General features: G+C 36.5%; 1 protein-coding gene across 1 annotated transcript; it reads right to left on the bottom strand.

Annotated features, from left to right (window-relative positions):
- Window positions 1–6,678: 6,678 nt before the first annotated feature.
- Window positions 6,679–7,644, bottom strand: LOC135770410 (olfactory receptor 1M1-like). The gene has a single exon (XM_065280107.1). The coding sequence runs from the start codon at window positions 7,642–7,644 to the stop codon at window positions 6,679–6,681; it is 966 nt and encodes a 321-aa protein (XP_065136179.1).
- Window positions 7,645–12,149: the final 4,505 nt, after the last annotated feature.

The following is a 12,149-nucleotide window of genomic DNA, read 5'->3' as shown; positions in this document are numbered from 1 at the left end:
GTTTCCGTGGTAGTTTCACTTTTGATGTTTTTAGGTCAAACCGTTCTTGTCTGTCAGTCATATAATGCAGGTCTATGAGGTAAACATTACCTCAAAGAGCATTCAGAGAAGTCCAAATTAAGCAACTGTCCATCGTAAGTACACATTGATGGCCTTAGACACGAAACGAGCGGTTGGTGTGAGAAAGCGAACACTATTTATATCGTTTTTGCCCCTTGTACACAACCACATCTGTGCTTAGTCTGCGCATGCGCCGGAAGTGATCTCTCGCACGTGTACATCACTCATTGTTTACACAGAACAGAGATTATAGGTAAGACAGTAAATAGAAATTGTACTGATTTGCGCTTATCCGGGATGTTTAAACCGACGTGAAAGAAAACAATTACGTATGCTCGCGCAAACTCATCCAGGAGATCTCTTCCGGCGCATGTGCAGACTAAGCACAGACGTGGTTGTGTACAAGGGACAAAAACAATATAGTGTTCGTTTTCTCACACAAACCGCTCGTTTCGTGTCTTAGGCCATCAATGTGTACTTATGATGGACAGTTGTTTAATTTGGACTTCTCTGTGCATGCTCTTTGAAGTAACATTTAGTAAGTGACCATAGACCTGCATTATATGACTGACAGACAACAACGGTTTGACCTAAAAATATCAAAAGTGAAAGTACCGCGGAAACCAAGACACCTACATCTTGGATGCCCCTGAGGTAAGCTAAAACATATCAAAATTTAATTTCAAAGTGAACTATCCTTTTAACTAAGAAGAGTCAATACATACCCCTATCATCTTAGTGCGTGCACTTAAGAACTGTGGCGTGCGGCGACACTTTGGTAGCACTTAGCTTAGCCCAGTTCATTCAATGGTACCAAACAGAGATAAAGTTAGAAATTATCAAACACATTAACGTTTTCCCTATTTAATACGAGTAGATCAAATATGGTGGAACAAAATAAAATGTGGCGCTTTTAAAAGTGGGTTTAAAAGGGTAACTATAATCATTATGAGAGGGAGAAGGGGAGCAGATTTTTCAGGCGAGTTGAAGTACTCCCAAAAGTGCTATTCCACCATACAATATAGTTACCCTTTTTAACCCGCTTTTAAAAGCACCATGTTTTATTTTGTGCCACCATATTTAATCGTATAAATACTCGTATTAAATAGGGAAAACAATGTGTTTGGTCATTTCTAACTTTATCTCTGTTTGGTACCATTGAATGAACTGGGCTAAGCTAAGTGCCAGGCTTGCCGCGATAGTCGGTGAAACGGTGATAACCGGTGCTTTAGCCTCTCACCGGTTATATCACTTGCCCACCGCGACACCGTCTTTCACCGTCGTTTTGATATTTTCGTGTAATTAAATCATTTAGTTTTGTTAGAGAGACAAACACTTACAACTGAATGTGTTTGTTGTCTGAATTCAGCGGAGCTGAACACACGTCACGTCACAGAGCAGCCGCAGGTGTCAGATTTCATTTATTTCTGTCAGAGTTTGCAAGGTGGGCTGACTGACCAGATGATGACAGAAGCTGCGTGCTTACTCGTTTTTATTATAATATACATATATGACGTTTAATATAAGCGAGATCGTTTTGTTGTTGTGTTTTTCATCAAGAAAAATATTAAACCCATCATTCAAGCAGCGCTTTTATGGAGAAGTAGCCGGTTGCTCTGCTTGGGACTGGCGGGTTCTTTGAGAATTACCTGCGCACATTGACTCAAGCACTTAAGTAAACCAGCTGTTGCACTCGAATTGCACGCAAATTCATAGGCGATTTAACGCAGCTTACGCAAGCGCTGCATTTAAACAGTTGCGTAATTCAAAAGTGAAAGTAAAATGTGCACGTCTGCATGCGCTTTTATAAGCCCCTCCCACTCGGTGACACCGGGATCACCGAGTTTGTGACGTGCCGATTAACCGGTGGGAAAATTACGTCACCGCGGCAACCCTACTAAGTGCTATCAAAGTGTCGCCACACGCCACAGATCTTAAGTGCACGCACTAAGATGATAGAGGTATACATTGACTCTTCTTAGTTAAAGTAATAACATAGTTTAATATGACAAAACGATGGTGTATCGCTTTAAGTGTAACATTGGTATTCTTAAAAAATTTTTAAACAGACTGTTCACTTGTTACCTTGTTCTGCTTCCTCTTTCCTTGTCATGTTTGTCATTTGATTGGGAATTAAAGACACTGTTTTATTTGAAGTTGTTAAACACAGGAACAACTGTACATGAATAATTCATTATAAGCTGTTAGGAAAATATCTGATAATGACAAGGAGTTATTTGTACTATTTTGGCTCTTAAATGGTTCTGTGCATAGTAGGGCTGCACGATAAATCGCATGCGATACCACGCACATCTCGTCAGTTAGTAGTAAATCGCCATCAGCTGCTTTCAGATGGAGCGGCATTTACTACACAGAGCCGTAGTTCACTGACAATCTGGGCCATATCGCAGGCGATACGTCCGCGATAATAAATGCGAAATTGCCCCAAATGTCAGTGAACGGCTCTGTGTAGTAAATGCCGCTCCATCTGAAAGCAGCGGATGGCGATTTACTACTAATCAAGGAACCGGCATTACTTACAAGATGAGCGTGACAATCACATGCGATTTATTGTGCAGCCCTAGTGCATAGAGAAGTTTGCACGTGTTTTTGTGAGGTTTATATTTTAACATTGGTATTATAGAATTTTTTTTAAACAGACTGTGTTCTTGTTACCTTGGCCTGCTTCTCTTTCCTTGTCATGTCTGACATTTGATTGGGAATTGAAGACTTTTATTTGAAGTTGTTAAACACAGCTTATAGTGAATTCTTCATGTACAGTTGTTCCTGCAATGAAAATATCTGATACTATTCTCTAAGAATGGGTCTGTGCATAAAGAAGTTTGCATGTGCTTATGTGAGCTGAATATATGTGAGTGTTTTTCGTGTAATGTTTTCATATCTTTGCAAGGAAAAATAAATGCTGAGAGTTTCAATTTTGCAGTTGTGTTGATTTCATTTAAAAAAAAATCTGGTTTCAGGCAGATATCTAGAACTTCTTGTCAAAGAAAACAATGAAGTCTAATAAACTCAAAAAGTTAAGTTGTGATGTTGAGGGAAAACTCACTATTTTATGTCAATTAGACTTTGTTAATGGTTGTGAAAACATGAAAAATTAAGTTAAACCAATATGTTTTTAAGTTTACTTAACAAAAAAATCTAATTGCTTATTAATTGATATGGTACGTTGGCCCAATTTACTGCAAGTTATTTCAACAAATACATATAAGTTGAGTTAACTTAACTCCTAATGTTGGCTAAACTTAACTGAGTCAATGCAATAAGATGACTTGACCAAGTCAAGTTGGGTCAACAAATCATTTTTTACAGTGTATATGCCTAATACTACAGAATGCTATAGTATACAATAAAAAAATTATTACTAAAATATATTACAGAATAATACAATTTACCACAATTTACTATAGAAAATGCTATGCTAGACTTATAAGAAACAGGTGTTTCATTTAAGGAGACATTCTGGGAGAGGGGCCCAGAGGACTGAAGTTGGGAACCACTGACTTAAAACATTATTTTGATGTTGCACATGCATTCTGGTGTCTTGTTCAAGCAGGTGTCTTGTTCACTTTCAGCCTGTTCTCACAGGAATTCGTCTTTTATGAGGTGGCAAAATGTAATTATTTAAAATTAGTATGAATTTAAACAAATTGCCATAAATGGCCCTTTTGTCTCAATATGCTCAAATATGCACCAACATCCCAGGGGTAAAGGCAAAGGCCTAAACTGATTTTGCTAAGTGAGAGATGTCCTCAGAGCAACATATTGTGGTGACCCAAGGACAACATTTTTGTAAATAAAACCTAAACCCACCCCAAACCCCAATCCTACACATAACTGAACCCTAGAACCATCTAATCCTGGTTGTAAACTTTTTTTTGATATCTAATTGGTTGATTGAAATGTTGTCCCAGGATCAACATAATTTTGCCACGAGGACATCAACCACTAGGCAAAATCAGGAGAGGTGAAAGGAAATCACACTAAAACATACTTTTTTTAGTACCACCTCGGATTCCAGCGATCCGAGCAGATACCAAACGTGACGCAAAAAAAGCATAGATCACTGATTGGTCTGAGAAAATCATCACTACCAGCGTCATCGATATGTAAAGATTAGCTTTACCTTAGTGCTAGCTTGCGCTGTCTCGGGCAAACATGTTGCCATTTGTGCTCTGCTTTAAGTTCCCAAATTCCCTTTTAGAGATGAAAAACATCCACAGGTTGGAAACCAGGAGCACCATAACAGTTTTTTCCAGACTTGCAGTTTGTAGCGGAACATTCGCAATGCACGTGCGCATTATGTGTGTATATGCAACTTCAACGAGGCTCCGCAGAGCATGTCGAATGACGATGCCACCGATGTTTGTACATAAACTGTCCTGTGACACAGAAGTAGTGATAAACATGATGTGCAAACATCTTTGTTGTGGTCAATTTTGATTTTGTGGCGGACTGAGAAGTAAATGAATGTATGGGGATGTTTAGCATTCCAACAACGCTCTCACTTGTATGATACAGCAGCAGGCAGTGCAAATATAACGACACGCCTATAATCCCTCCCACTGCAAAGTGTTACTTAAACCGATGGAAAAGCTAACCAAGCCAAAGTGAGCCCCCAAACCAAACCTTAGGGTACTATGCAATGGAAAAGCGCCATTAGACAGGCGTCTGGTTGCAGCACTTCTAGTGTTTAACTTCAGACACGATGCGCAGACCAATCAGTGTATTACTTCAAAATATCTCGAGAAAGTTTAGAAACCAGGGTGTCATCAGTGAGAGCAACACATTGACACCAAATGGACATCACTAGGAATTACATTTAGTCAATCTGCCAAAATTGCGTTCAGATTTTTCTTTTTCCTGCTTAAAATTTTCTCCGTCAAAGACTTTTCGGTTAACGCAACTGAACACACACAAATAGAGACACTCACTGCCTAATCACAGGCTCGTATGATTCTTTTTGCTTATATGGTAATAGCACAGCACATTTTCTCTCACCACAGACTAAGTACATACAGTCCATCAGCTCAATCTGCTACGTTTTAGAAGTTCCCTTAAAAAACGTGGTTTTATCGTGAGTGCTTTTTAAACTCTACAACAACAAAACTAACAACAACAAAGTTGACCAAGCCACGGAATATACTAGATTATATGAGCTCTTGCTCTCATTATGTCCACGCAACACAAGCTCAAACGCGCCACAAAAGTTCGTGTCATGCAGTCTATCACGCATTCAGAATTTAAAGCGGCAAACAGCGAAAAAAAAAATACAACTCAGGACTTACATGATATCCAGCTAGCCATGTTTGCCATGAGAAGTGGTGGAGCACACAGACTGCCATCATTTGACCCTGTTGGTCGATCTGGTCCAAACTTCCTAATCCTTTATTTATTTATCAATTAAATACCTTGTAAAGGGTGATTTTGTAAGGATAAAATCATATTTTCCTTCATCTCAAGATATTTCACTTGCTTTCACTGATCAATACTGTAGCTATCAGTTAACACAGCAATTGGCAACGCGGTTATGAGACTCTGAGAACGGTCCAATCACAGGAGGTAAAAAAACATAAAAAACAATATTGATTTGCTTACAACATAAGTGGGAGGATTTAGGGCGCACAGTCCTGGGCCCCAAGGCGGATCCGAAACCAGCCAATTAGAGCTCAGCCTCAGGTCACATGTTTTTACCCTTTTTACTGACCTACATAGACACTCATTAGGGGTGCGCCCCAGACACACAAACATGACACACACACAACAAACTCTTTTTGATTTTTAATTTTTTTAAATAAATTATAACATGACTAACAATAAAATAGTACAACTAAACAATTTTATTTTGTATTAATTTGCACTATAAATTTAACTTTTTGGTTACATGTTGAAGTAGCTTTCCTCTCTGGCCAACTTTAAGGGGGCAGCCCCTCCTATTCACCAGCCACCATTGCTTTCTAATTGGGTTAGGTTTTCTTCATAAGCAAGTTGAAAACACTTTAAAATGTAATTAGGATTTAACATTGTTGGAATGACAGAAATGTGCTGATGACTCTTGCATTGAGGAAAAAGAAAACATAAATGCAACAATGTATATGCAGATAGGAAAAATAACTTGAAGCTCATGTCTTCATGGCTTTATTACATCCATCCTAAGTTTTATTAGAAATATGCCTTGAGTGCACTATAATGACTATAGTGTATTTCATTAGATTTACATAATGTGAGTTAATTGATAAAATCGACAGTCAGGCCCATCAGAAAAACATTCAAATTGTGTCATTCAAATTGTAAAAGAATTCAGTATTTTCCTTTTTGTTTCACAGTCAGTAAGTAAAGATATAAGCAGTACAACATGGACTCAAAAACAAGCTTAATTGTTTGCATCTGTATGTACTGTACACATGAAAAATGAATACATTAAATAGCATACTCTCCCTACATTTATTGACATTACAACATTTAATTATATTAATTCATTACATACATTTATCTATTAATTCTGTTTAAAAACGAGAATGTTACCGATTTACTAATAAAAGTTAATTCAAGAAAAGTACATTTACAAGTTTTACTGAATTACAGTTCGTTTAAAAAACCTTAACTTGGTACAGACCTGTTTTTAAACACTTTTCGAATTAAAAGTTTTATTTCGGCTGTATTTAAAACATAAATAATGGGATTTAACATTGGTGGAGTCGCATATGCCAGAGATACGCTGATGATTCTTGCATTGGGGGAGAGATAAGTTGTTGATGCAATAAGATAAATACAAATAATGGGAAGAAATAGTGACGCCACCAACAGCAGGTGAGAAACACAGGTCTTCAAAGCTTTCAAACGTCCATCCCAAGTTGTGATTTTACTTAAGGCAAGAAAAATGCCTAGATATGATAGCAAAATAAGTATCAATGGTGCTATAAGGTACAAACCTGTGTTAAGTTGTCCTATAAAAAAATTTATGCTATTGTTATTACATGCCAACCTATACACTGGTCCATGATCACAAAAAAAACTTTGTATTACATTAGATTTACACATTGAAAGTCGACTAATAAAATACACAGACAGGGCCATCAGAAAACCGTTACATGCCCATATTGCTGAACATATTAAAGTCATGACAGTATTTGTGACAATATTGTGATATCTGAGTGGCAAGCAAATTGCAACAAACCGATCATATGCCAAAACAACAAGTGTGGAACATTGCGTTGTACCAAAGAAGAAAACAAAAAACATGTTTGCCAAACAAGCATTGTAGGAAATGTACTGTGATTCAAAAACAAACGTCCTCATCATGTTAGGAATCAAAGCATTAGTTTCACCAAAGTCAGCCAAAGCCAAATTAAACACACCAATGTACTTTGGGCTGTGCAGACTCCTGTCAAAGGCTATAATGAGAAGAACTGTACAGTTCCCAATTACAGCAATAATGTAAGTGCAAAATAAGAAAATATAATAATAGCGGCTGTATGATACACCTGTAAGTCCAGCGATGAAAAAGTATTCAGGATGGACAATTGAGACACTCATATTGAATAAACTGGTATCATTGGCATTCATTGTAACTTTGAGTTTGATCTTCTGCCAGGGCTGATAATAGAAATTACAAGAATACTTTAAAATGTAAAAAAAGAAATGCATAAAAATGTTATTTCACGCAAACATTTTTTAAATTCTAGAAATACACCTTCATGTAAATTAGAATATAAACTGCATAATATTTGAAACACAAACCTGGACAAATATACTTAACATCTAAAGAAAGCTTGAGTGACCAGTGACAGTTTGGTAGCTTGTAAGCTTCTTTAAATGACTCAGCTGTGAATAAAAGCTTTTATTCCCTCATAGCAAAGATCACTGGATATGTTTGTCACTGAATCCAAATATATATCCATTGATACGACCATAGCGAGAGCATTCAGACAACACAATGATGTAATACTAAATGCTTTAACCAATAGTTTGCATAAACAGTTTGTAGTTGACACATCCCACGTAGAAGGTGACGTTCTCGTGACCTTTCGCAACGTTCCCTAAAAGTTCTCTAATGGGGGTGAAAAGACCTGAACCTTTAGAGAACATTAGGTACATTCCTAAAACATCCTTTGTTGGTTTTAAAAGTCTTGCAGTTCAAGGTTCCTTATGTGAGTTTAGAGGGACGCCTGAGACATTAACAGAACATTCCCATATGGTACTATTCTGGTCAGATAACAACGTTCTGGATATGACTGTAGGAAGACGTTCCTTATTGGTTATCCTGTAGTTACATAAGAACGTTACAGAGAGGACATTTGGAACATTAACAGAACATTCCCACATGGTATTACTTTGGTCATATCATAACGTTCCTGATATGACTGTAGCGGGACGTTCCATATTGGTTATGTTGTGGTCACATAAGAACGTTACAGAAAGGACATTTGGAACATTAACAGAACATTCCCACATGGTACTATTTTGGTAAGATAAAAACGTTCCTGATATGACTTTAGGGGGACGTCCCATATTGGTTATTCTGTGGTCACATGGCAACGTTACAAAGAGGACATTTTGAACATTAATAGAATGTTCCCACATGGTCCTCTGTTGGTCATTTAATAATGTTCCTGATATCACTAGGAGGACATAATATGAAATTACACTTAGAACATTTTATTTTTATAGGCAGTTAATACAAAGAATGTGTCAATATTCAGTGGACCATACAAACAAAGTAATAAATAAATGATTTCAGAATGAAGAAAAATAAATGAGTAATTTAGTCTGCACTATTGTACATCAGCTACTAATATGAATTATGTTCTCTCCAAATATGATGATGTAGATTGCAATGCATCTTGGAAACAGTAGTCAGTTAACAGCAACAGTGTTCAATCCGCTTTATGAAAAAGACTACCTTTCCCATAATGCCACAGCTTACAAGAGGACCCGGAAGTTGCATGAAATACAAACTGCCACACATGACGACGTGTGATCTTCGTTTTGTCTTTATATAATACTGTAAGGTAAGTTAAGATACTTTTCTTTTTAAACCTACATAGATTTCACTTGTTATTCTACAGCGAGTTACATGAATGTTTTTTCTGTTTATTTGCTATTCTTTTATGTGATGTTTTTTATTTCTATGTTAGGCTGCAAGTGCTAGTATTATATTCTTATTTGCCATTTAAAGTATAGCGATAAACATGCAGGCTTACAAAACAATATGCATAAAGAGGATGTTAAAGAAATCTATAAGTTGTTCGATCTTTACAAAACAAATTAATGCCCAGACCACAAAGAAGCCAACCAAAGATCATGTGTTTTGTTTACAAAACAAAAAATCTTTTTTAAAATGCTTTTGTGTGAAAATGAATTTAATACCTAAGAGTCATACATTTGTGTTTGTCTTACTCTTTTATTTTACTTTTTTACAATTAAAATGAACTCATGTTTGTGTTTGGTTTGCAGAAGTCATGTACCACACTTCGTCAAACCTGAAGAAGTGTATCTTCCTGCAATCTGGGTAAAGAATTATGTAAGTTTAATACACTTTACTTAAAAACTTAACAATCATGTTCATTATTTATCTTTGAGCAATTTGATTTAAATTACAATATTGAATGTATTGAATTTGTTAAGTTTTGTATGGGTTAATTTCTTGGATGGGTTAATTTGCCTAATATTAGTATTAGATACAAAAGCACAAGTGTTTTGGCTTAAAAGCTTGCATTGTCTGAAGTAGTAAAGAATAATGTTAAATAATGAAGCAGGTGATAAAAAATACTTGACCAAGAAGTTTTGGAGCTTAACATTTTTGTAGTTTGTAATTGCTTTTTCTTTAAATTGGTAATTTGAAAATCTATCTGGAAGTCTGAAATCTTCCAACATATTTTTTCACATCTCGATTTGAATGTTAAAAAAAAGTTATTGGACTTGTGATGTTTTGTACTATGTGTTTTTGCCCTTACTTATGCATTTTATGTAAATTTATTTTTTAACTGGATTTGTATTTGTATGCTCTTATTCGGCAGGCTCCAGACCTGGAGATTGAAGTTCCTAAAGGTTGATGTTTATCAAGCTTGTGACCTTATTGCATGGTGTTATTTTTCACATTTGTATATCTAACACACATTTGCATCTGTAAACATAAATTTTATATTTCATGGGTTATTTTTTTATTTTATTTAACCAGTTGTTGTATATTGGATTCTGTTATTACATTTTATGCACTTCAACTGTAAATGTTTTGTTTTAATTGCATCTTTATTGTTTTAAACAATTTAATTAATGTCGGTTTTTGATAGCTTTTATGTTATTCTTGTATTTTTTGGCAATTTATTTGTAGCTTTTTTATTATCATTCTGTTTATTTGCCAGATTTTGACATTCTATTTATTTTTTCTGTAATTCCACTTCGATTATTTTCTGTGTTTTTGAATGATACATTTCTGTCACAGTCCCATGCTGAGTCCCAATTCGCCTACTTATACTACGACCTAAAAGTATGTACTGTTTTTGTGAGGAAAATTTACATACTTTTGAGTGTGTAGCAAAACAGTATGCACGTTCTGGGACGTACTTCGATGACGTCATGCAACGTGAACGAAACCGTGGTTGCCTAGTTACGCACACCACCACTTTTAACAGTATTTCATTCATTCTTGTAACTTATGTCAAATATAATTTTATTTACTATTTCCATCTTTATTTCTCATCATTTTTTTTTTCACAATACATTTTACAATGTGTTCTACCAAGTTGAGGAGTAAAGCAGAGCATCATTAGAACTAAACGCAGGTCGTTTGTGAGGCGGCTGGTTCTGACGTTCATGTGCAATGTGTGTAACCAAAGCTACTTATTTTAAAGTCCAAATATTATTATAGATTATAGATTTGGGACGTACTAATTCTAGTTTCGAATACTATTTAGGACGGATAGTATGCGAATTGGGACTCAGCACCAGTTTGTTAAAGCTTGTTTCTCCATGTTTCACCGTTCATCACTCATTTGGACTTCATTTCCCATAATCCTCTTCACTCTCTCACCTGAACTGTGTTTGTTATTATCCTCACCTGACAGTCATCCCCCTCATCACTCAATTGTCTAAATACCCTGCTGTTCCCTTTGTCTAGGTCAGTTCTTCTTTATAGTGATGTGTTGTGAGTTTTGCTGTTTACCAGTTGCCATGTTCCTTGTTTAATATTAATTAAAGATTATCATTTTGGATTCATCATCTCTATCTCCTCCTTTATCCTCCACCACACCAACCGTATAAATTTCACAGTATAATTATATATTGGTTGAGTTACTGCTTTTTTGGGGGGCTTCTGGATAAGTTGTGGGTGAGTCTCAAAACGTTCTAGGAACTTTACTAGGCAATGTCCTTAACACCAGCAGGGTTGTTCTGAGAGCGTTTTGTGAACGTAAAGTCCAGATGAAATATGGTCCTCTTAACATTTCCAGAATGTCCTGAATGTTCCGTGAAGGTCTGCCAAATAACGTCCTTCAACCCTTTAAATAACTCCACAACATGTCCGTCTCATAACGTTCTATAAATGTTACTAGACAACGTCCTTAACACCAGCAGGGTCGTGTTGAGAACGTTATGGGAACGTGAAATTTCAACCTAAAATATGGTTCTCTTAACATTCCCGGGACGTCCTGAATGTTCCGTGGAGGTCTGCCAAATAACGTCCTCCAACCCTTTAGGGAACTCCACAACACGTCCGTCTCATAACGTTCTGGGAACTTAACAGGGCAACGTCCTTAACACCAGTGGGGTCGTTCTAAGAACATTATGGGAACGTAAAGTGTACATAAAATATGGTCCCCTTAACATTTCCAGAACGTCCTGAATGTTCTGTGGAGGTCTGCCAAATAACGTCCTCCAACCCTTTAGGGAACTCCACAACACGTCCGTCTCATAACGTTCTGGGAACTTTACTGGGCAACGTCCCTAACACCAGCGGGGTTGTTCTGAGAACGTTATGGGAACGTAAAATTTCAACCTAAAATATGGTTCTCTTAACATTCCCGGGACGTCCTGAATGTTCCGTGGAGGTCTGCCAAATAACGTCCTCCAAC

This window comes from Paramisgurnus dabryanus, chromosome 8, assembly GCF_030506205.2.
Source record: "Paramisgurnus dabryanus chromosome 8, PD_genome_1.1, whole genome shotgun sequence".
Lineage (NCBI taxonomy): Eukaryota > Metazoa > Chordata > Actinopteri > Cypriniformes > Cobitidae > Paramisgurnus > Paramisgurnus dabryanus.
This window is presented reverse-complemented; position numbering and strand designations above follow the sequence as displayed.